We start from the raw sequence: 26,623 nt of genomic DNA, 5'->3' as shown, positions 1-26,623 counted from the left end.
TGCCCTAGAGTCCTGGCTTCAGACTCTGCTCCAAGCATCAGTCTATTGCTCAAAGGTGACTCAGAACTCTTTTTCTTTTTTTTTGAGAGCCCCATTTAAAAGCACATTTAAATGCATATCATTCAGTGATGAAACTTCATATTCAATCTTCTTGTGTTTTTGCCACCAACACATCCTCTGCCTCAAATCTACAATCTGTTTTGCACCAGGGAACATTTTCAAAGGTGTTTTAATTGTCCTTTAGTCATCAAACATTTCTAAGTGCATGCTCGGTGGTAGATGTCAAGAAGACAAAGATGGTCAAGTTTAATCTACTAGCAGAGATGCAGCGAAGTGCTACAGGGACTGGCTGTGGGGAGTCCGTACAGGGGTCCCTAGTAAGAGATCTGGAAAAGAATCACAAAGATATGAGCTGAAGCTTAGGGGAAAAAGTTGAGACTGCACCAGAGACAGGGGAGAGAGGTATTCTAGGCAATGGTACAAGCAAATGAGAAGAAATGGATATTAATAGCTTAATGTGTGTAGGATGTGATTTAGTGTTGCTGGAATGAGTTGGGGTGGCAGGAAATGAGGCTGGAGAAGTGGTCAGGAGCCAGATTATGAAGGGACCATGGAAATGGGCATGCAGCATGTTAGAAGGACAGATTCCTCTGGAAGCTGATAAGCATGGTGGATTAAAGCAGTGGTTCTTAACGTCTCTTAGGTCATAGACTTCTTTAAGTAACTAACAAAGGTATGGTCCCTTTCACTGGGAAAAGGTACATACACGTAGACACAAAATTTGCTCACAGTTGCTGGTTAGGAGTAAGACAGAGGAGCAACTGCAACAATTTAGGTGAGACATGAGGAGGCCTGAACTAAGCCACAGCAAGTGGGGAGAGAAAAGAGATAGATGTGAGAAAGAGAAAGATGGTTGAGTGTTACCAACAGATCTTGTCACAAATTGGATTTGAGAAATGATGGAAAGAAAGACATGCATCTAGGATAACTTCCAGGTTGGTTTGTGGTGTAGACAACTGAGTAGAAGGTAGTGTCACTCATGGAGAGGAGCAGGCTTCAGAGGAGAAGATGGGTTCAGTTTGGGAAATGTCGAGTCAAAGGTGCCTTTAGAACATCCAAATAAAGAAGTTCAGCAGGAAGCTAAATATGCCCTTCCTTTTCTTGTACTGGTTCTCTTGCCCTGATATTCAACTACAAATAGGCTCCTAAATCTCTGTGCAACACTTCTGAATTGAGACAAGTATATTCCCCATTTGCCGAAAGGAGTCCAGAAATGGGAGAAGAAATTAAACTTCGCACACTCAAAATTATTTCACATTTTTTTTTACTAAAAGAATAGACTTTTATTAAGCACTGTAAGTTTCTTTCCATCAGCATTAACAGAACAACAGACCAATTTCCATCACAGAACAACTCCTGAGACATTTTCATTCCTTTCTGAAACACTTTCCTTAATTCCTGCAGTTTCTCCTAAGAAGCATCCATTCAAACTTACATTAATAAACTATGGAGCTTTTGTGGTGAGGTGGGCCAAAAAGGCAGGGAATTTGGAAGAGAAATACATATTATCCATCCACTAAACACACTGTCAAGAGCACAGGAGAAGAGATACTACCACAGGAAAAAACAATGAAAGATTTTACTTTTGTCAATAACATCATTTATCAGGGAGCACTAAAAATCAATGACTCCTTGAGTTAGTTTCTTTACCTAGTATGTTATTCTAAAAATAGAACAGAATAGAATAAAATAAAAGGTAGATGGGGAAGTGTCTTCTGGGAAGTAACTAAAATGAAGTCATCAGATTTTGCAGGGTTATGAGAGATTAATAAAATCTGAAATATTTAATTTGTTGCATTTACATGAAAATTCACTAGTCATTAGTTACTACCAACACAGACAAAAAGAGCATCTATAAAAGTACAAGGGCAATGTCAAAAGCTGCAGTGGGCACCCTAGCATAGGATTTTTTAAATTTTGCTTTTACCTTGGAAAAGATGATTTTGTAAAAAAAAAATATATGAAGTTATTTTCTTAGAACATCAAAATAACCTCTGATAATACTGAAGATAATTAGCAGTAACAGGGGAATAGGGGAATACCTGCAGCAGCAGACTACTGCAATAAGCCAAGGGAAAAGAAAAAGGAAAGTCAAATAAAAGAAGATGCCAAAGTCACAAGAGGGAGAAAAATATTGGGTGACACACAGTGGAACAGTGAAAACTTACCCCCACCCAAAACCCCAAGCATATTTAGGAAATATGCATCAGGAAGTAAACAAGTATAATGATTAAACCTTAGTAGAATTATACTAACTACTTTAAACTGTGGTCTACTTGTACTGTCATTTCAAAGTGGGGTGGGGGAGTCTTAGAGGCTGAAAGGGTAGCACAGACAGGCCCACAGGAGCCTTCTAAGGTTCCAGCGGACTGGATCACTATAACCAAACAGTTACTTCCACATTCTTTCTACCCTACATAAGCATTTCTCCCCCCACCCCCCTCCTTAACCACCCTCCCTAATGCCTTACCTGGCTGTTTTTCTCAGTGATTAAAAACAAGTTAATGTGACTTGGCCAACGATGCCAGGAAATCAAGACGGAGACAAAAATCAAATATCACTAGCCAAAGCAAGTGCCATTTCTTGGGCTATAAAGTCTACCCAAAGTCCTACTGGCTCAGAATGAAAATGATACAAGTGAGCAGAAGTTTATCAGGCCTGGTCCAGACTAGACTGGCCACTGAATAAGGGTGGGAGTTATAGGCTGACCCCAATACACACCAGCAGAAATCAAGAACTGAAAGTCCTTGGGGATCAGTGGCTATATACATCCAGGGTGCTTTTGCTTGTGGCCCTAAAAGGTAAAGGGGTCATTTCTGGGGGTTCCCATATGATGCATGAATTTGTTCAAGAAAGGCCACATCATAGTCAGAAATTGAACCTCAAGTGAAGGATGACAGTCTCTTCAAGTGGTACTCACAGCAAAAAGCAGACTCATGTTCCCTAATTCGAAAGAAATTAGAAAAAGTTAATCTTGCAATTAGAAAAAGTTAATCTTCCAGTAATAAACCTTAGTCTTTCTGGCTTCTAAATTGTATGTTTTGGCAGATAAATTAAAACATGGCCCTTTATGGTTCTTTCTTGTAACCTTTCAAACCCAAAATCCTGAATCCAAATAAAAATCAAAGTTGGAAGTGAGACACTTGTTTCATCCTGGGCCAGGCTAGGAGAAAGTAGAGGTGTGTGGAAGGGAGAAAAGCAAGCCATTTGGCAAACTGGAATCATCCCTGTCAAAGCAGCAATTTTACTTCTCACAGTGAATGCCTACAAAATAATAAATCTTCTTAATGCTGTGAGAGTTAACAATACTGTCACTTGATTGTGTCAAATAGATTCAAGATTCACAGAAACAGCAACTGAAGAAAATGCCTTTCCATATAACTCCAAGTACTTCCTATTAGAAATCGGAGCTAGTTAGCTATTTAATTGAACACAGCTCAGTGATTCTGGTTACTTTTAGAGCTCCAAAGGACTCCTCCCTCTGTGGCTCCAGAAAGAAATTTCCAAGCCATCTAGGTTCGCTACTAAATCCTTCTCTTGCTGGATACAGAAGTCCTAACCTTCAAGATGTTGTGAAAGTTTGGGCAGGTTAGGAGAAGAGCGGGAACCAAATTAGGGGAGCCAATTCCATAGAGGAGGTTTTTGTACACTTTGTTCTTGGTTATATCTGGCTGGGTATGCATTCTTGTCATCCTGCTTTGGTTTATGTAAGAAGTGTCTGGGCAGGGGGAAAGGCATTCTATTCTAGACCTCCCTCCCCCTGCAAGTTGTGGGTTCTCTTAAATTGGGCCAGACTAGGATAAAACAGTCTGAGACTGTCTTCAGTCTCTCATGACGATACACTCATTGTTAAGTGGGTAGTGAGCAAACAGCCTTCTGGTTGTCTGGGAAAAAATCACCAAGGACCTACTCTGGGTTAAGGTATATGGGGTTTTTCAAAAAGAGAGAGAACCCTGCTAGAAGTCTAGTCAGTTGTATTCCTGTAGAAATGGTACTTCTTGGGCAAGAATATCACAAAGCCCAAAAGGAAGTGTATGAGGCTGGAAGCCTCAACTCCTGAACGAAGACACAATGCTAATCTGTTGCAAGCCATGTTCCCATCTCTCATACTGTTGAGGAGGGAAACTGGAAGTGCAAGGTTGTCTCAAGAGTATCTCCAGAAAGGGGGAACAGCCTCTTTGTCCTGGACAGATTCTGGCCTCACTTGGGGGCTGGGAACCTTTTACAGAATACCCCTATAGGCCCGGGCCAGAGTCCTCTGAAGTCTTCCTTGCAAAGCAAATGAAAAGATCCAGTAGTCAAAATGTCAATGAACAAACGAAACAATCTAGGTAGTAAAATCAAATTGCCGATTTCCTCACACTTCCCTACCCCATCTTTCCAATGTTAGTCCTCTCTCCTTCAGGGATTAATGACAATAAATTCTAGCCTGAGGCCAGTTTGATCCCAGAGTTTCAGATGAGATTTCCTCCAAACTGGCTGCAAGCCCCGGTAATTACCTCCCATCCCCTTTCTCTCTCCCAACCAGGCTGCTCCTTCATAAGGAAATGCCCAACTTTTCCCAATCCTATTCCAACCTCCTGTTTTTACCATACGGGATGTGAGGACTCTGTTCAAGATTAGGCTTGTGACAACCCAACTGTTTGTTGTTCTGAACAGGCAATCTCTGGAAAGTACTTTTTGTCTGCTTTAGAGAAGCCCATCTTCTCATAATTGTGATGGGCTATGACTTAGTAAGGATTTTAAAATGTGGTCTTTTGAAACCTACCACTCCATAGCAGTGGAAGCATTTCTGGGAAATTCAGTAATCTTCTGGGACATCATCATGTATGTATGTGTGTGCATGTATATAAATATATATATACAAAATATATATATTTATATTTATATATACACACACACATACACATATATTTATATATATATAAAATATGTATAGATAAATAGATTTGTCTCTTTATATAAAGGGTATGTGTATGCATATAGATACATGCATTCATATATATATATCTATCCAAACATCCATACACAAACACACACACACACACACACACACACACACACAAGCATACACAATCTTTTGAGTTCCCTTTCGTACTCAATTTCATTATACTGATTCCACCCTTTCAGGGTGTGGGCAGCAGGGAGTGGGTGAACTGCACCACATCTTCTATTTTACAAACAATTCATTAGTTCAGAGGCAGGAAAAATCTGCCCAGTACTTTTCTGATTCACTTGAATCCCCCAGTGCAAAGGCCATTGGTAGTTATTTTAAGTGTATAAAATTTTTAAAAAAATTAAAAAAAATAAAATAACCAATACTACCTCACTTCCCTGAAAACGTCTACCTATCTGATTGTCAGGTCAGAGCTAGAGGTGGTAGTATAAACTCCTGGCAGAGGTGAATGGGGAGAAAGAGTTAGAAGATGTGGATACTGATTATATATGAAGGCCCTACTATTTCATAAAGAAAAAAGCAAGTTAGGAAGCCATATACTCAGAAAACCAAAGCTGGAACTTCTCTATAGGGCCTTATGTGATGACATCCGATAGTCACTGCCTTAATAGGCTTCCAGGGGACGTAAAGAGAATATTGGCACTATATATTCAATTTGAGAACAGGAACTATGCTTGTTGCCATTCAAATTTGATCAGAGCTTCCCTAGAAGCAGACTACTGAGTCTGGAAGCCCAGAAAAAGACAGGGAAGGGGAAAAGATGGATATAATAGAACACCCCATCCAAATTCTGGATGAAACTAGGGTAAGCATTTTATGTCCTCCTCTAACTTGGGCCTAAAATCAGAAAAGTATAGGTTTTCCCCTCTTCCTGATCTGCTGAAGCCATCTTCTGCTTGTTATTCCTCTTTCTGTTGTGCCACAGTTCCCAGCTTTTGCTCTCGTAAGCGGCTCTTCTCACCATTCTTCACGGGGAAGTAGCGGTTACCATTATTACACACACTGCTGTCTCTGGTTAAGGCACACTGTGATGGAGCTGCAAGATGATCATTCTTCTCTTCCTTGATCAATGTGCCATTGTTTCCATTTACCTGTGAGCGAGACCGACCTTGATGAGGCTCCAGGGATTTAGAAACTCCATCTGAAGTGCTCTGTCAAAAACAGAGATATTCAGTAGAAATGGTAATCCCAAACTGGCTGATCCTTCCCAAGCACGTTTATAAGCTAGCCTGCAGAAACTGCTTCAGTTCTTCAAAAACACCAGAAAGCCCAAAGCTTGTTAACACCTAGTACACTCTGACACTGTCTGGACAACTTAGGGTGACAACAAATGGATCTGACTCAAATCCAATGGCAATGACAACACAATAATGACAGAGCTACTGTTTACAAAGCTTTACAATATATTTTTTTCAAATGCCAAAAGGGACCCTAAATGGTAGATATTATGATGCCCCATTTACAGATGAGGAAGCTGAGGCTCAGAAAGATTAAAGTAACTTGCTCAAGGAGACACAGGTAGAAACTGGTGGGGCCAGGATTGCACTCCAGGTTGGTCAGCCTCTAAAGTTTACTCTCTTAACTTCCACGCAACGCTGTCCAATACTGACAATTGGACATGTAAATGAAAGGAAAAGAAAACAAATGATAAGATCTATGTGCAATATTCCATAGAATTTTTCATAAGTAAAAACAATCATCTGGTTTTCTTTTAATTTCAGAAATGTAACTGCTCTTGAAATGCTAACACCATGAACTGTATTACCTTGAAAGTGCAGTACTGGCTCTCAATGAATATTATTAGGAATAGTAACAGTGGTTGGGCATGCCAGGTACTCTGATGTTGGTTTCACAGATAAGAAAGACAAATGAGGCTTGAAAAAGTAAAATAACTTGCTCAAGGTCACTGGCATGCCTAGACTTGCATCCAAGTCTGTTTGACTCCAAAGACATTGTTCTTTCCACTAAGACACAACACATAATGGAAGTCTAATACCTGTTGAATTTGTGGTCAATTATAAATAATAACTATTAATATTTATTGAGCACTTCCCATGTTCCAGGTTCTGTGTTAAACACTACATATATCATCTCATTTAATACTCAAAATAACTCTATGAGGTAGGTACCAATTCTTCCATTTTTACAGATGAGGAATTTAGAGCACAGAGAGGTTAAGTAATTTGCCCAAAGTCACAGAACTGGTAAGTGGCAGAGCCAGATTCAAAGCTACATCATTTGGCTCCAAAACCTACACAACATGTGCGTTAACTGTGAAGTATTTCTCAAGAACCTGGAAATAAGATGAAACTAGTAATGGATGGAATTAGCCATGTGAGGTAGTCAACAAAGAAATAAAAATGTAACAAGTAAGTGACTGAAGAACTTGAGAACACACAAAACTCCACTGACCTAGGAATAATCTCAAGAAGACAGAACTGTAATGTAAGAAGATTTAATAAGCTGCAACAATTAATTATCTCAGATTTTGGAGAAAGGGCAACTGAACAGAAAAAGGAGAGTCAGCAAGGCAATCAGCAGCAGCTCTGTCTAGGGAAGATGTCTTAGCTAAAAACAAAGTCAACGTGAGGCTTTCCCTGGCCTTCCCTGGGCTACTTCTAGAGTAGATAACAGTACCCCCAGAAATCTTAGCTAAGAAAAACTTAAGATCATCTACCATCCCTTGTTTTCCCTCAGTTTCCCCATCTGTAAAATAGAGAGAATGATAGTATCTATTTCATAGGTTCCTATAAGGGTTCAATGACATACTCCATGTAAAGCACTTAGAACATGTTGTAGAACATGTTGTGCCTGGCACATTGTAAGAACTCAATGCCAGCTAATGTTACTGTTCTGATTCCATGCCCCCAGGCAAACTTCTGATACCATGGCCTCCCTTTCAGCTTGCTCTTAGAGAGAGAAAGCTCCGGTAGACATGGTTAAGAGCATGCATACAAGAGTCAGCCAGGCCTAGGTCTGAATCTTATCTCTAACAATTAGAGTTGTTATCCCGTTTCAGAATTAGCACAGCACAGGGCTTTGGAATCAGTCAGCTCACGCTGGAATGTCAACTCTAATACTAACTTGATGGGTAATTTTGGGCAAGGTGCTTCATCCCTCTGAACCTCAGTTTTTTCCTGTTTAAAATGGGAATAATAAATACATGTATTTATGAGTGACTGGAAAAAAGTGTACAATATATTACAATAATTATTTCTTCTCACTGTAAATCAGTACTTTATCTTTCACCCCCTCCCTTCTCTTCCCTTCCCCCACTCCTTTAGCCATATCCACATAGCTATTTCTGTGATCTTGGTTAATGTGAGTCAACCACTTACAGATGGATCCACTATTATTGTACCAAAAATATCAGGTTTTTCAGACTGTATGCCTACTGATCAGTCCCTGAATCATGGTGAATTCATCAAGGCTGCACTACCTTATGGGAGACTATCTGAGTGACTAGTTTTCCTGCCTGGTGCAATCCCTTTTTGCTTACTGAGCAGCTTCTGGAAAAAGCTGAAAAACTTTGGAAAAATCCAAAGTCACTGCTTTCTGGCTTTGGAGTACATTACAAAATGCTTTGTGTGGGGGACTTACCATTGTAGTTCCATTTGGGGCTCAAAATAACATTAAAGCAAATTTGTATTCCTTGAGAAAACATTAGACAATGGGAGTTAACATGGATGCAATGAGGGCTGGTTGTATACATGAGAGCTGAGCTGGGATTGAGGGCTGACAATAAAATTGCCTTGCAATATGGTCTAATCAGTGACCCTTGTGAGGATTAGAAACCACATATAAAATGTCTAGTAGATGGCTTGGAAGAAAGTAAGCACTCAAGAAATGGTAGCTACTATACTATGAGGAGCCCAGCAGTCTGAGGCCATTACAAGATTTTGGATCACTACAGGGGGAAGGGGGGATGCCTATCGAAGACCAGTGAGTTTAAGATCATTCTGAACCATTAAGAGTAAGCAGAATGGCGATGTCTCCTCCCCTCCCATCATCAGCAAAGGCAAAAGTCCAATTTTCTAAGCATCTCTGGTAGCCCCTCAGAAGTTCAGGCATGCTGGTGGAGTCCCACTGTTAACTTCACTTTGGTCCCTGTATGGCTGCATGTAGTGCATACTATGCTAAGTGTAGGTCTTTAGGACACAGTACCTGGTTTCTATCTTGTGGTCTCACTCAGGGAAAAGGATGACACTGCAGCCTTGTGGGAAGAGCCTGGGCAGGTTAACCCTCATTAGACTGCTAGAGAGCAGGCGGATGAAATCAAATGCTGGGAGAAGCTATGAAAGCTCCCAGGTTTCCATGCCTGATCTCTTGCAATAAAAAAAAACAAAAACAAACAAACAAACAAAACAAACGACAAGAGGTATCAAACAGAAGCTAGATCATCTCAAAAAGGTACTTACTTGTTTATTTCCTTTTTTATGTCCTTTGGATCCTCTACCAGTCTGCTCTTTTCCATGCCTTTAGAAAGTGGGGGGAAAAGTGATCATGAGGAACACATAAAGCCTGTACCTCCATTTTCACTTAGTTAACTACTCACCTCCTCTAGGAAGTTTGACCCTCTTAAGTTAGATGCCTCTCCTCTGTGTTACCACTGTAAACCTCTATCTCTGTCATTTCTATGTCATACTGAATTGTCCTGTGTCCCAAGTCCTCCTCTAGGGCAAAAACTTTTTCATCAAGGCAGGGCATTTTTATATGTTTGCTGAACTCAACTGAAAACTGGCTTTAAAAACGCAAAGTTAGTTAATGCCTCTTACCTTAATAGAAGGGTTGAATAGCTGGGCATTTTCCCAAGAGCACCTTGATTGACACTAGCTTATACCAACCTATTCAAATACATACCCCTTTCCCGGCCCACCGACAGAAACCACTTGCATGCCAAAGGAGCCATGACCCCTGGAGGATCTGCTGCCAGCCCACTGGCCCACAACCATCCCGGCAATCTCTAGTTTTCCTCCTTGGGGTGGGATTGGATGGAGACCTGGGAAGAGAGGAAGAATGGTAAGTGCACGGTAGGATAAGAGGTGGAACAAAAGATCTACAGCCCACCTACTCTGTGTATTTCCATTTCTCTATGATAAAAAGACTGTGATAACAACAAAGGGTCATGGTGGAAGCAAATTTTGGAAGAGGGTGTTGAAGATCCGTACATATCCACTTTAGCAAGTGGGGTGCGCCTGATTCATTTTCCAACTACAGAGCCTGCACACAGTAGGCATTCAATATTTGTGGAGAGAGAATGAGGTCTTAAGATCTAGCTATTGGAAAATTATAGGCCAAAACCACTTTTGATTCAAATACATGTCACTACACACTGGAGGATTAGCCAAACAATCAAACAAAACAAAAAATAATGAAACCAAAGTAACAGTAATTTATGATTAAAAAGTAAGAATAGCAACAGTTGAAAACCAGAACCAATTCAAGACAAGATAGCAGAGCTCCTTAAAACAGGAATCTTCAACTCTGTGTGTGAGCTCACAAGCACAGTACAGCTCTGTAATTTGCCACAAAAGGAAGCCTTCATAGAATACAGAATTCTAGTAAACCTTTAATTTTAGTTTGTGGAAAAAAACCCAAATATTAATAACTCTTCACTCACTTAGCAGGTTGTTAGCAAAGAGCCCTTCATTTATATAAAAGTGGGAGTCTAAGGAACTAGGTGACTAGCTAATCCTAAGAGGGCAAGAAAGACTTGCATTTGGGGATCCTACTGTGGCCTTTAAGGAGTCAGAAGGCTCCTCATGAACCACTAGTAACTGGAGACTAGGCATCAGTGAGAGCTGGGGCAATGGTGAGGACCTCCCAAGAACTTGGCCTTAATTAAGGCTGTCTTCTGAGACACAGTAAAGTCAACATGCAAAGAATGAGAGCAGGCATCTATAAAGACACCTTCAAAGGATGGAATGAATGGCTGGCTCCCTGGTTTGTGAGACTTAATCATTACTTGATTGAACAGAGCAGACACTCACACTGCTCCTCTAAGCACAGCCTTGAGCTAAACATCCATGCTGAATTTTGTGACCCTAAATTTAAGACAAATTTCAACTTCCAGCTTTATTATTTTTAAAGTGACGAGCAATACACAACAAACAGTTCAACCATAGCACTCTCAACCGATCACAGAAACTTGGTATTTCATGTTAAAATGTCCCCATTAAAATACCCTGTTTCGCCAGGGGACAAGTTGTTTGAATTATCAGGGTCAGTATCTGACCTACCTAAGTAAGAACGTCTGTTCTTCATTAAGCCACAGCTCAGATATCACCATAACGTATACATACGTGTGTGTATATACATGTGTGTGTGGATCCATGTGAGTGTGTATGTATTTGTCTTCTTCACTAAACTGCAATTCCCTGGAGGGTACAGACTATGACTTATTTCTCTCCATGCTTCTGGAAATGTGTTAGATCTACCCTCAGAGTGGAAATGGGTACATCAAGCTATGGCTGTTTGCTGACGCTGGTCATTTACTTACCTACCATTGCTCTTCCTGCAAGCTCCTGTGCACATCTGCCTATGGGGAGAGAGTGAGCTAACCAGCAACCATGAAGACCCAGTTCACATGAATTACACTTCTCAAAAGTAATAAATTGACAAAAAAAGTAATAAAGTGACTCTTGGTTTCTGCATCAGTTACTTCATGAGTGGTTTGGTGAGAGTCAAATCCTTAGGGATCAATCACCTCTATGGAGAGTGGTCTGGGAAGACAGTGGGCTCTCCTCCACAGGCTACACCCCTCCATCTCAGTAAGCTCCTCTTCAAACCACACCATAGCACAGAAGGTAAAGATATATGTGAAACTGCTGATTCTGTAACTGGCAATAATTACTGGATGGGTTACTATGAAATAGACTGAGTTTGACAAACACCTCATTCTTAGGTACTGACCTGCAAACCCCCGACTCCTTCCTTGAGGGGGAGGTGGCATTGGGCCCATGGCTCGAGGGTAAAGCGAAACTGGGTAGAGAGAGGGCACCATGGGAGGCACAAAAGTAGGTGATGGAAGTAGAGCAGAAGGCAGTGGATAGTTCATGTTGACTCCTTCAAGGATGCTCTGTCTCATCTTCTCCACTTTGGTTGCCAGGTCAGCCTTCAAATGAGGGACGGAATAATAATAACAGCTGCCATTTCTTGAACTTCTCCTATGTTTCAGGCACAGTATTGGGCAGTCTAGGTACAGTCTCACAATCTATTCCCACTAAAAGAATCGAGGCCTGGAGTTAAATGGCTCAAGGTGACATACTCAGGGAAGCCTGTCTGGCACCAAAGCCCCCACTCTGCATGACACAAAACTACCATCATACTAGTTCTGACTGAGGGCTTGTGAGGCACCTTGACTAGGTCAAGGAAGACAAATATAACAAGAAGTATTTACTAATTGTCTATTACACAGCCAGCAATAGGCTAGGTTATTTTTTTAAGGGGGAGGTAACAGAATAAGGTAAAAGAGAGAAAAAAACTTGACATATACAAACGCTTTTAACCTTCTCCCCCATACCCAGGATCAGAGACCATGACCTCTGTCCAGGATAAGTCCATGCCTCTAGTCCGGAGGTCAGGAAACTTGTTCTGAAAAGGGCCAGATAGGTTTTGTAGGCCGTACTTTTTCTGTCACAACTACGTGACTCTGCCACTGTAGTGTGAAAGCAGTCATGGACAATATGTAAATGAATGAATGTGGCTATGTTCCAAAAAGCTTTATTGGAATAAAAATTCAAATTAAAAAAATTTTTAATAGTTTGCTGACCCCCTGCTCTAGTCTCTCAGCTTATATCCCACAAATGGACAAAGAAGTAAGTAAGGGCTCCTTTCCCTTGACTTTTCTCATCTTTTCGAAGGTTTTACTGCAAAAAATATCCCCTGCTTTTACTCTGCCATCTACTTTACTACCCTCTTCTATTTCCAAAATAGTTCCTTTATAAAAAATATCATCACTTTCAAAAGTGACTTACAGTTTTTATAAATAAGGGAAATGAAATTCTAAGAATTGGGGGAAAGGCATATATCTGAGTATTCCATGGGGAAGAAATAACTTGGAGCAAAAAAAGGAATATGAAAACTTGAAGCTCATTTAAAAAAAAAAACGCTTCCCAACATAATTTTGTAACATGTACATATCAGACTCTGGGCCTTTGGGATCATCCTTGACCAGGTTAGGTTACGGTCAGACACATTCTCCCACTTCTGCTACCTCCTTCCCCAATGTCTTGGCTCATTTTCTGCTTTCTGTCATTCATCCCCACAGAAGATCAGAGACAGTCTTAGCAGCTGCCCAACATGTGGTACCTGGCCATCGCAGAGCTCAACCAGGGATACTCGCTCCCGGCCTGCTTTAATTAGCTTGCTCTGGAACAGCTTGCCATCGAAGTAAATCCAGGGGCAGCAGTGTTCCCAAGGGACTGGCTGGCCACAGGCATCATTAGCAAACAGAGCTGTGTCGACCCCACTCATGAAGAGGGCAGCTAGCTGGATCCCTCGAGCATCCAGTTTCTCAATCTGAAACCACCACAGAGGAAAAACCACCATTAAGAAATTACTGTTAGTGCTTGCTTCGGCAGCACATATACTAAAATTGGAACGATACAGAGAAGATTAGCATGGCCCCTGCACAAGGATGACACCCAAATTCGTGAAGCATTCCATATTTTTATTTACAATAAACCAGGACATGGAAACAACCTAAGTGTCCACCAACAGATGAATGGATAAAGAAGATGTGGCACATATATACAATGGAATATTACTCAGCCATAAAAAGGAACGAAATTGAGTTATTTGTAGTGAGGTGTATGGACCTAGAGTGTGTCATACAGAGTGAAGTAAGTCAGAAAGAGAAAGACAAATACCGTATGCTAACACATATATATGGAATCTAAGAAAAAAAAATGGTCATGAAGAACCTAGGGGCAAGACGGGAATAAAGACATAGACCTACTAGAGAATGGACTTGAGGATATGGGGAGGGGGAAGGGTAAGCTGTGACAAAGTGAGAGAGTGGCATGGACATATATACACTACCAAATGTAAAATAGATAGCTAGTGGGAAGCAGCCACATAGCACAGGGAGATCAGCTCGGTGCTTTGTGACCACCTAGAGGGGTGGGATAGGGAGGGTGGGAGGGAGGGAGACGCAAGAGGGAAGAGATATGGGAACATATGTATATGCATAACTGATTCACTTTGTTATAAAGCAGAAACTAACACACCATTGTAAAGCAATTATACTCCAATAAAGGTGTTAAAAAAAAAGAAATTACTGTTATTGGTTACATTTGCTTATTCCTGTTTTGCTGATTATTCCAGTTAAATTAGAACATGTTGCCTTTCAATACAGACATTTGAGTGCATAAGCAGCCTCCATCCATTTGTTTCCCTGAGATGGTTTGGATGATACTAATTACGAAAAAAAAAATCAGCTTTAAAACCTTAAAAAGACACCCACTTGAGAAACCATTTTTTCTGCCTGTCAAATTAGAAAAAAATTAAAACAAAACTAAAGACCAAAAGAACACCCAATGCTGATGAGGATATGGTGAAATAAATGGGCACACTCAAATAAAACTAATGAGTAATGTATATTACAATTAAGCAATATATATCAAGAACCTTAAAAATGTTCACATTTGTTGACTCAGAAATTCTACTTTTAGGAATCTATTCTAAGGAAGTAGAGATGTGAATAAAGCTCTATGCATAAAGATATTAATTACAGGACTTCCCTGGTGGCACAGTGGTTAAGAATCTGCCTGCCAATGCAGGGGACACGGGTTCAAACCCGAGTCCAGGAGGCTCCCACATGCCACAGAGCAACTAAGCCCATGCGCCACAACTACTGAGCCTGCGCTCTAGAGCCCGCGAGCCACAACTACTGAGCCCATGTGCCACAACTCCCAAAGCCTGCGTGCCTAGAGCCCAAGCTCCGCAACGAGAGAAGCCACTGCAATGAGGAACACGTGCACCGCAATGAGAAGCACGCGCACCGAAACGAAGAGTAGCCCCCGCTCGCCGCACCTAGAGAAAGCCCGTGCGCAGCAACGAAGACCCAATGCAGCCAAAAAAAATTTTAAAAAAAGATGTTAATAATTACATATAATAGGTGAAAACTGGAAACCAAATGGCCAACATTAGAATAATTAAATGATACATCCATATGATAAAATATTTAGCAGAAATTTTTAAGACATAGAAAATATGTGCTATATTAAGTTTAAAAATACAGTATATAATTACATAAATAATATTTCAACTATGTAGAAAATACCTGACAAAAGTCTGGAAAAAACCATCAAAATGTTCACAGTGGTTATCTCAAGTTGGCCTGTTAGATGGCTTTACCAGGAAAAGGGGAAGTACTTGCAGGCCCCCTCCTAGGTGTGGTGTGGAGTTGTCAGTACCTGCTCTAGCACCAAGCAGTATCACATTTACTGTAAAAAGGAACCCACACTGTCTGTCTAAGACTGTTTTCATCTTTTCCTTAGTTGACCCTACTGAAATCAAGATTTTGTAAGACTTACTAGACTTTATCTTCTAGTTTATACTAGGGCCTGAAAGGACCATGGCTACTGAAGTCGGAAGAGGAATGTCCTGCATTAGTACCTAATATTTATTGAGTACTGTGTACTTAAAATGTGCTAGACACTGTTCTAAGTGTTTTGCATGGATTATTTTATTTAATATCTTCATAACCCTACAAGTAAGGAAACTGAAGCTACAGGGGTTAAGCAACCTGCCCAAGGACACATAGCTAGAAGGTAATGAAGCTAAGATTCAAAGTCAAGCCAGCCTGGCTTCAGAGCCTGCCCTCCAACCTACTATATTTTACTGCCTTCAGTTATATGGTGGATTTACTTTCTTCCTAATGCTTTTCTAGACTTTCCTCTAACACCCAATAAGTATTATTTCAAAAGGGAGGGTAGCACAGGGAATTATACCCATTATCTTATAATAACCTACAGTGGAATATAATCTGCAAAAGTACTGAATCACTGTGCTTACACTTGAAACTAATACAATATTGTAAATCAACTATACTTCAATAAAAAAGGGAGGGTGGACATTTACTCAGAGACAAACAGGGAACACCAGGATAAGTCCCCTGTAGCATCTTTTGTAAGAGTTGGAAACCTTACTGTGGCCTATGGGCCACAACTTATTTGCCTTACACAATATCCATTTTTTTCTACCCATTCTCACCTATCACTACGTGAACAGTGTTGGCTTTATTAATAGACATAAATATTTGGCTAAAGTAAATCAAACATTTACCTGCAGTACTTACTCTTCTCCCCAGCTCCAGGAAAAAAAGACCTAAAATAAAGCTATGAGCTCATAAAAGAAAGAATTTAAATGAGGAAAGATCAAATCACCTTGAGTTCTTGAAGCTGATCTGGTTCATAAAGCTGAGTAGATACTGCCTGTGCAAGGAAGGTGTCTAGCTCATGGCGATGCAGGATTCGGCCACCAGGCCACTGAACCATATATCTAGAAGATAAAACCATCATTAGGTGACAAAAGCTCATTTATTCATTTCACAAACACTTATTAAGCTAGGGTCTGGCCATGGGCCAGACTCTAGCTAGGTTCTGATAATTCCAATGAAATAACGTAAAAGAATCTCTGCTTTTGGTTACTTACCATCTAGGTAGTAGAGGAGACAGGCACGTATGTCAACAAAGACAGGACAGTGTGTTAAGTACCAAGATAGAAGAATGCACAGGGTGCTACAGGAGCACAGAAGAGGGCTACTACTGGAAGAGTAAGGAAGGCATCCTGAAGAAAAAGTCAATAGGAGCTGTTACAAAGGGCTATAGAAATCAGTGAGACAAATGGTGGAGAAAGGATGCTCTAGACTGAGAGAACAGCATGTGTAAAGGCATGGAGGTGTGGAGTTCAGTATGATATACCAGGGCCCATAGTGCTGGAGCTAAGCAGGTTTGCAGTGACAGGAGGTGAGATTAGAAAGTAGGCCAAACTATGGAAAACAGTATGGAGATTCCTCAAAAAATTAAAACTAGAACGACTACATCATCCAGCAATTCTACCTCCTGTAATGCTATATCCGAAGGAAACAAAAACATGCACTTGAAAAGATACCTGCACCCCCATGTTCACTGCGGTATTATATAGCCAAGACATGGAAACAACCTAGGCATCCATCAATGAACAAATGGCTAAAGAAGTTGTGGTGTTTATATACACCATGGAATATTATTCAGCCATTAAAACTATACAGTGATGTATGTCAATTATTTTTCAATAAAACTGGAAAAAAAAGAAAGTAGGCCAGATCGTGAAGGGTCTCAGAAACAATATTAAGAAATTTGGACCTTCACCCTGAAAATATACGAAGACAGTTAAGGATTGTCAGCAGGAGATTGGTTTGATATTGACTGGCTCAGAGGGTAAGGGACAAGAGGTATGGATACCAGTTAGGAGGCAACTGAAGCAACCTGTGGCCAAAGAGGTCTGAACAAAGGCACTGGCTGAGGGCACAGAGAAGGCCAGGGGACAAAGACAAGAGTTATTAAGATGATATATTTATCATATTACTATTACTAGTATTTACATTATTATATATACTATATAAAGCATTAAATATTACATTATAATATATGCAGGAAAGTATAAGTTACTCATAGGAATAACACTTACTACATGCCTCTTGTATTCTAGATACCTTGCCAGGAACTTTATATACATAGAATGTGGTAGAATAGAATAGAGACTTGGAATCTGACATACTTGGTTCCAACATAGCTTCCACTACTTTTATATGTGACTCTGGGCAAATGCCTAAAGCTCTAGGGACTTGAGTTCACTCATCTCTAAAATGGGGATAATACTATCTAAATCTCAAAGGTTGTAATAAGTAAAGGAGAAAATGAATATAAAAGCACTTAGCATATGGCATAGCAGAACTCTTGGTTACTATTTGTAACTAATTCAATCATGGTATAATCCTTCTTATACTATTTGGTGAAGCCTCCCATATCTTATATTAAATTCTCACACATACAAGAATCTGTTTCTACCCTATTTATTCTGTGTTTTATTTCTCATGCCAGTACCATACTGACTTAAATTTTAAATATGCTTTAATATTTAGTGGTCTCTAATTTTACTCCATGTCTTTCCTCCATGTCTTTGAATTTTAAGCAACATTTATGATTTTATTCTGATTACAAAAGTTCAAGTTTATTCTCATTCAGAAAACATTTAAAAAGCCAAAAAATGTATGAAGAAAATGAAAAGCAAAAACGGAAATAATTTGTAATCTTACCATTTAGATATAACCACTGTTAAGTTCACGATTTTGGCTTCTTTCTTCCTAGCATCTCAAATCTCAATTTTTTCTCTCTCTTTCACACTATATATAGAATATTATATCTTGCTTTTTCCACTCAACATAATACTATAAGAACCTTTCATTCATTAAATACTTTTCAAAAATATGATTTTAAATGACTGTATGTTCCTTGTATGTTTATCAATTTACTTAAATATCCTATAATATTGGACACTTATACTGTTCATTGTTTTTCTTTTATTATAAAAAATACTACAAAGATATTCACATATATAAATCTCGCTGTATCTCTGATTATTCATTCCCTTAAGATAGATTTCTAGAAGTGGAATTATTATGTCAAAGGTTATGTCCATTTTAAAGGTCCTCAATACATATTGCAAAAGTGTTTTCCAGGGCTTCCCTAGTGGCACAGTGGTTAAGAATCCGCCTGCCAATGCAGGGGACACGGGTTCGAGCCCTGGCCCAGGAAGATCCCACATGCCACGTAACACCTAAGCCCGGGCGCCACAACTACTGAGCCTGCACTCTAGAGCCCGCGTGCCACAACTACTGAAGCCTGCGCGCCTAGAGCCCGTGCTCTGCAACAAGAGAAGCCACTGCAATGAGAAGCCCGCGCACCACAACGAAGAGTAGCCCCTGCTCGCCGGAACTAGAGAAAGTCCACGCACAGCAATGAAGACCCAACACAGCCAAAAATAAAAACAAATTAATTAATTAAAAAAATTGTTTTCCAGACCCATTTGTCCTAACTCCCAGTAGTATGTCAGCATGAATTATCATTAATCTTTGATGTTTTTATGGGCAAAAAAAGTCTCTTGCTATTTAAATTTCTGTCTCTTTGATTGCTAATGATGAGGTTGCATATTTTTCCCAAACACGTATTTACTTCTATGGCTGGTCTATGTCTATCATAGACATGTCAGTGAATTTGCTTGTTCTGTCTATTGCTCTGTCTCAGATAATCTAAAGCCTTAATCTTTATAATAGTGACAGCTATTTGGACACACAGTGGACAGCTGATCCAAGTCAAATCAATCCATGGCTTGCCAGAGTCTTGAGAATTTGAGCTAAGAGATTCAGAGGATGATGAAACAGACAAGCAGAAAGAAGAGCTACACAGGTCCGTGAGAGAGTGGGCAGTCTCTGTTCCTGCCTTTCCAGTACTATTCCCTGTGTACACCACTTTTCTGGTCCTTAGATGACTATGAGACTACCTGTTATATCTTTACAACAAGATAGCTAGAGTGGCTTTTCTTTCTTGTAAACAAATGAATCCGAAGAGAGTGTCATTTACCCACTTTTGTTTGGGGATGCTAGTATTTAAAAAGCTTTTATATATTGAGAATACTGACACACTGTCTGTTATAACTGTAGCAAATATTTTCCCAGTTTGTCATTTGTCTTTAATTTTATGTATTTTGGCATATAGATATAGTCATAGTTATTGATCTTTTTACGTCTTTCCTTTTTTGTGGGGAGGGTCTCAAGTCTTTATTTTGTTCTTTAACACTACTTCATTTTTTCAAAATAAATCTTTTATTTTGCAGTAATTTTACATATACAGAAACTTACCAAAAATGCTTTATTGAGGCATAGTTTACACACCATACAATTCATCCATTGTAAGTGTAGAATTTAATGATTTTTAGTAAACTTACAGAGTTGGGCAACTATCACCACAGTTGAGTTTTAGAACATTTGCATTGCCCCCAAAAGATTCCTCAGGCCCATGCGCAGTCACTCCCCATTCCCACCCCTGGGCAATCACTTTCTATCAACTTTACTATCTCTAACAACTTTCTATCTCTATAGATTTGCCTTTCTGGACATTTCATATAAATGGAATAATATAATATGTGGCCTTTTGTGTCTGGCTTCTTTCCTTAGCATAGTTTTTATTTTAATTAAACTTTTAATTTTGATATTATTGTAGATTCACATGCAGTTGTAAGGAATAAAAATGAGGGATCCCTTGAACACTTTACCCAGTTCTCCTAATGGTAATATCTTACAAAACTATAGTACAATATCACAACCAGGTATTGATACTGACCCAATCAAGATACAGAACAGTTCTACTCAAAAAGACTGTTCATTCATTTATTCATTCCATAAACAATATGCATGAGCTGAGACTCTACTGTGTGTTAGGCATGAGTTCAAATCCTGGCTCTGCCATTTAGTAACGGTTTGAACTCAGGAAAGTCACTTCACCTCTCTGAAACTTGCCTTCTTATCTGTTCAATAGGGAGAATAACAACACCTTCCTCACAGAGTGGTTATTGGTGGAATTACATTTAAATTGGTGAGCACTTAATGAGAGCTATATTGAGTAGGGAACTCTCAATGAAGTGCTTCTTATTCCTCTCCCCTGTGGGATCCATAGGGTCTCAACCTTGGAAATCCTTTTATGTTAGCTTCAACTTAATCACTGTGTACTTGTTGTTTCCTGAAAATTGTTTGTAGCTTGGGCCAAAACCTTAGATTATGGTGTTTGTATAGGACTCAAATGTTCTAGCCAACTCCTTTGACATCCAACCATGTTTTGGGTTTGCCAACTCCCTTTTGCAAATGAATAAACAAGCAAACAAACAAAAACTAGAAAGCAACTTTTTTGGAAAGGAGCATAAAATAAAATTTAAGGAAAAGAGTGAAGTTGGAACATGGTCTAAGGTAATTCTGCCATATCCACTTGAACCCAGGTCAAAATGCTTGATCATTAGCTCACTTGCTCACCCTCTCCCACAGCTCTGGCATCTTTTCCAGCTCTGGGATGATTCCCAACAGAACAAGGAGCCCTACCATTTGAAGAACATGCCCACCCCTTCTTGCTTGTCTTTCCGTTCATTTTCTGGAAAGATTCGCTTAACATTCTTCCCTTTAATACAGATCCCATCCTTCACTAATTGGTGTGAGAAAGGTGAGGCATTCCATTTTCAAGGCCAGGCCCATGCAAGTGGTTGCTTCTGGCTTTTGCAAGTCCTCCAGCTGGTTTGGGGCAACAAGGAGGCTGGCTGTGTCCCCTAGGAAAGCACTGTCAAACTGTGGGCCTGGGGAAGTAACTTGAGAACAGGCAAGTGGGTAAGTACCTCAGGAGGTAATAAAGCACAGAGCCGGCCAAGGAGCAGAAACCCGGGCCTGAGAAGCTGTCCAGGAGTGTGCTTTATGAGCCTCTGAACAGCAGAGCTCTCTGGAGCACAGGAAACCGTGCATCAAAAGTGCAGCAGGCTTTCTAGTGGCCAAATCCAATCAGGCTCTAATTAGGCTAAGTTTTAGGAGGCAAAAGCCTTGGGCAGCAAATATCTCTACACAAGAAAGTGGTGAGAAGTAAGGCTTTGTCACTAAGACTCAACATCTAACCCTGAAGTCTGGTTCAAGGATTAGATTCTTTTTTTAACTTTTATTTTTATTGAAGTATAGTTGATTTACAATGTTGTGTTAGTTTCAGGTGTACAGCAAGGCGATTCAGATATATATATATATCTGTATATACACTTCTTTTTCAGATTCTTTTCCATTATAGGTTATTACAAGATACTAAATATAGTTCCCTGTACTATACAGTAGGTCTTTGTTGTTTATCTATTTTATATATAGTAGTGTGTATCTCTTAATCCCGTACTCCCTCCCTACCTTTCCCCTTTGGTAACCATAAGTTTGTTTTCTGTCTTGAGTCTGTTTCTGTTTTATAAATAAGTTCCTTTGTATCATTTTTTTTAGATTCCACATATAAGCGATATCATATGACATTTGTCTTTCTCATAAAAAAGAATGAAATAATGCCATTTGCAGCAACATGGATGGACCTAGAGATTACCATACTAAGTGTAATAAGTCAGACACAGAAAGACAAGGATTAGATTCCACAGGCCTTATATACCCTCTCTCCACAGCACAACCAGCAGGTTCAGGGAACTGATAAGGTTGATGAAAACAGCACGTGAAAAAAACTAAAAGATTGCCTTATATTTAAAGAATATTTTGTTGTTTTTAAAATGTATATAAACCCTTTATGAATACAGTTTTAGTTTAAGGTATGTTAAGACAGCAACATAGGATAGAGAATTGTAACTTTTATGATAGGATATGTGAGGCTCTTCAGCCAAATAATCTTTTCTGAAAAAGCTGATACACATGCCCCAACCAGTGATTAGAGGTCCAATCTTCTGCAACCCCCAGAGGATATGCTATAGCAGATCATGAAGCGACTTAGGATATTGTTCTGTCAATGAGAGTCAGTGTTCCATGACATTTCTTGAGGCCCCATTATGCATGGAGATGCTTAGGTTTCAGACTGTAGATGTGGACTGGAACCTCTAGGGAGCATATGTGGTGGGTTAACCACAACATATGGAGACGAAGGAGGAAAGAATTCGTCACCCTATTGTTTACTCACTGTTTTCTACAGACTCTACTGCTTAGTTTGCTCCTCAAGTATAAAGTAAGAAGGCTGTTTGGGGGCATTGTTATATATGTATCTATGCCAGATGGTTCTTTTCTTACCTTCTTATTGCTTTATAAGCTCCCAACACTACTCCTATCCCTTCCCTGTGTAACCTGGATAGGTTAATAACTCCTATGTACTCCCAGAGCTCTCTACACTCACCTCTACTGTTCCGTGCACTTACCACATTGTACTGAAGTTGTCTGTTCATGAGTGTCTCCTCTGCTCTACTGGGAACTCCCCGAAGACAGAGACTAGGTCTTTCTCATATCTGTTTCCCCAGCACCTATGGGTGCTTAGTAGATGTTTGTTGGACAGTCTGGGGGAAATTGAGGGTATTAACCGAGTTTTATTTTAACCTTGTAATCTAACAGTACCTTATACACAGTAGGTGTTCCATGTATATCTTCTCTGATAAAATTAATTTTTAAAGGGCTTAAAGATATATGGTACTAAATGTAAAATAGATAGCTAGTGGGAAGCAGCCGCAGGGTGGGATAGGGAGGGTGAGAGGGAGACGCAAGAGGGAGGAGATATGGGGATATATGTATATGTATAGCTGATTTACTTTGTTATAAAGCAGAAACTAACACACCATTGTAAAGCAATTATACTCCAATAAAGATGTTAAAAAATATATATATATATGGTGCTGTCATACAGAGTGAAGTAAGTCAGAAAGAGAAAAACAAATACCGTATGCTAACACATATATATGGAATCCAAAAAAAAATGGTTCTGAAGAACCTAGGGGCAGGACAGGTATAAGACGCAGATGTAGAGAATGGACCTGAGGACACAGGGAGGGGGAAGGGCAAGCTGGGACGAAGTGAGAGAGTGGCATGGGCATATATACACTACCAAATGTAAAATAGATAGCTAGTGGGAAGCAGCCGCATAGCACAGGGAGATCAGCTCAGTGCTTTGTGTCCACCTAGAGGGGCGGGATAGGGAGGGTGGGAGGGAGACGCAAGAGGGAGGAGATATGGGGATATATGTTTATGTATAGCTGATTCACTTTGTTATACAGCAGAAACTTAACACACCATTGTAAAGCAATTGTACTCCAATAAAGATGTTAAAAAAAGAAGATATAGAACAGTTCTACCACCACAAGGATCCCTCATATTACCTTTTATAACCACACCTCTCTTCTTCCCCCACTGATGTATTTAACCCCTGGCAATCACTAATCTGTTCTTCATTTCCCTAATTTTGTCATTTCAGCAATGTTATATAAATGGAATCACACAGCAGGTAATCTTTGGGGATTGGCTTTTTTACCTAAGACAATTCCTTTAAGATTCATCTAAGTTGTGTGTTATTAAAAGTTTGTTGCTTTTTGGGAATTCCCTGGTGGCCCAGTGGTTAGGACTCCACGCTTTCACTGCTGAGGGCCCGGGTTCAATACCTGGTCTGGGAACTAAGACCCTGCAAGCTGCTTGGTGTAGACAAAAAAAAAAAAGTTTGTTGCTTTTCATTGCTGAGTAGAATTCCATCATATGTGTGTACAATAGTTGAATAATTCATCCACTGAGAGAAATCTGAGTTGTTTCCAACTTTGGGGTATTACGAATAAAGGTCCTGGGACTTCCCTAGTGGTGCAGTGGTTAAGAATCTGCCTGCCAATGCGGGGGACACGGGTTCAAACCCTGGTCCGGGAAGATCCCACATGCCGCTGAGCAACTAAGCCCATGTGCCACAACTACTGAGCCTGCGCTCTAGAGCCCTCGAGCCACAACCACTGAGCCTGCGTGCCACAACTACTGAAGCCCACGCACCTAGAGCCCGTGCTCCGCAACAAGAGAAGCCACCGCAATGAGAAGCCGTTGCACCACAACGAAGAGTAGCCTCCGCTCTCTGCAACTAGAGAAAGCCCACGAGCAGCAATGAAGACCTAATGCAGCCATAAATAAATGAATGAATGAATAAATAAAAGAATGAATGAATGAATAAATAAATAAAAGAATAAATAAATAAATGAAAGAATAAAGGTGCTATAAACATTAGTGACCTTAGTGTACAGGTTTCTGTGGGGACGTAAATGTTCACTTCTCTGGGGTAAATGCCCAACAGTGCAATTGCTGAGTTGTACAGTGGTTTTTAAAGAAACTGCCAAATTGTTTTTCAAAGTGACTGTACCATTCTACATTTCCAACACCAATGTATGAATGATCCAGTTTGTGTTTTCCCCATCATGTAGTATTATCATTATTTCTTACATGAGCCATTCTGAGAGGTGTGTAATGATATCTCATTGTGGTTTTAACTTGCATTTCCCTAATGGCTAATAATATTGAACATCTTTTCATGTGTTTTTTGGTCATCGTATACCCTCTTCAGTGAAATGTCATGTATTTTGCCATTTTCTAATTAAATTATTTGTTTGTCTGGTTTTTTCTTGATGAGTTTTGAGAGCTCTTTATATATTCTAGACACTAGGCTTTTCTCAAATATGTGGTTTGCAAATATTTTCTCCCACTTCGTAGCTTGTCTTTTCATCCTTCTTACATGGGCATTCAACCGGCAAACGTTTTTAATTCTGATGAGGTCCAATTTATAAATTTTTCCTTTTATGGATCATGCTTTTGGCAACAAGTCTAAGAACAATTTGCCTAGCTCTAGAACCTGAAAATATTTCCATTTTTCTAAAATTTGTATAGTTTTATATTTACATTTAAGTCTATGATCCATTTTGAGTTGATTTTGGGGGGAGATATGCTAGTATTTTTATTTTATTTACATTTAAACTTCACCAAACACTGAGCTCAAGTATATGGTGGCCCTTTGTTCAGAGTTTTTAAATGGACAGACAGCTTTAAGGGTGCAATGTATTTAATACTGCACAATATATTCAACAGTTAGAGAATCTAGGGGGTGGTATAACTATATACTTTTATACATTTAGTAGCACAAGTAGAGGGACAAGCCCTGCAACTGGAGGAGAAACCCATTCAGGACTGAACAGAGAGGTCCTTGGTTGCTGAGAGAATCTCCCCTTGACTTCAGCCTCGAGACAAACCAAGGAGTCTGTCAGGACACAAAAACCACTGAATTCAGAACAAACAGGAGCAACAGAATAGGTACTGAGGAATTGGCTCTTGCCAATTAAGATTGTGGAGGCCAGTCTGAAGCGAGTAGGGCTGGCTGGAGGCAGGAAATGTGGCAACTCAAGTCCAGGATCTGTAGATTAGAACAGCAGTCTAGAGACAGAATGGTTAGTGCTTTCTTCAAAAATTCCCAGTTTTTTAAGCAAGTTCCTAGGATGCCTTCCTTAAACAAGGTTGAGTTAATTTTTGTATAATGTTTGAGGTTTAGGTCGAAGTGTTGTTTGTTGGCCTATGGATGTCCAATTGTTCCAACACCATTTGTTGAAAAGGCTATCCTTTCTCCACTGAATTGTTTTTGCACTTTTGTAAAAAATCAGTTGAGCATATTTGTGTTGTTCTATTTCTAGGTTCTTAATTTTGTTCCATTGACCTATGTGTTTATCAGTTAGCAAATACCTCCATTGTCTTGACTACTTTAGCTACAATATTAAGCCTCAATATTGGGTAGAGTGATTCCTATACTTCTTTCTTCTTTTGCAAGATTGTTTTAGCTATTGTAAGGGCCTATGCCTTTCTATATAAATTTTAGAATAAGTTTGTCTACATCCATTAAATCCTTGCATTAAGCCCACAGGTTTTGTAATAAACCTACAGATCAATTTGAGAACTGAGTTTTTCAGTGGTAAGTGTATGAACTTTCTTTGATTTCTTTCATCGTCACGAAGCATAATGATTTTGAGGTTGATTCATGCTCTGACATGCACCAGTAGTTTGATTTT

At 39.7% G+C, this 26,623-nt stretch overlaps 1 protein-coding gene and 1 non-coding gene across 5 annotated transcripts in view; one reads left to right on the top strand and one right to left on the bottom strand.

Annotated features, from left to right (window-relative positions):
* Positions 1–1,307: 1,307 nt before the first annotated feature.
* Positions 1,308–26,623, bottom strand: part of FAM120C (family with sequence similarity 120 member C) — a 138,650-nt gene continuing 113,334 nt past the window's right edge. The window contains exons 11-17 of one of the 4 annotated variants that reach the window (XM_067722543.1): positions 16,408–16,522; positions 13,328–13,537; positions 11,930–12,131; positions 9,878–10,016; positions 9,436–9,493; positions 6,109–6,168; positions 1,308–3,003 (exon numbers count right to left, since the gene is read on the bottom strand). In XM_067722543.1, the coding sequence (XP_067578644.1) occupies positions 2,995–3,003; positions 6,109–6,168; positions 9,436–9,493; positions 9,878–10,016; positions 11,930–12,131; positions 13,328–13,537; positions 16,408–16,522 (793 nt within the window). In that variant the 3' untranslated portion in view covers positions 1,308–2,994. Of the gene's footprint in view, positions 6,169–9,435; positions 9,494–9,877; positions 10,017–11,929; positions 12,132–13,327; positions 13,538–16,407; positions 16,523–26,623 lie in introns of all 4 variants that reach the window. The other 3 variants (XM_067722539.1, XM_067722542.1, XM_067722540.1) reach the window with 3 other exon arrangements.
* LOC137217702 (U6 spliceosomal RNA) lies at positions 13,584–13,690 on the top strand. Its single transcript, XR_010940204.1, has one exon. It is a non-coding gene; the product is annotated as a U6 spliceosomal RNA (small nuclear RNA).

This window comes from Pseudorca crassidens, chromosome X (genome assembly GCF_039906515.1).
Source record: "Pseudorca crassidens isolate mPseCra1 chromosome X, mPseCra1.hap1, whole genome shotgun sequence".
In the NCBI taxonomy this organism is placed as follows: domain Eukaryota; kingdom Metazoa; phylum Chordata; class Mammalia; order Artiodactyla; family Delphinidae; genus Pseudorca; species Pseudorca crassidens.
Note: the sequence above shows the minus strand (reverse complement) of the source record. Positions and strands in the feature narration are given on the sequence as shown.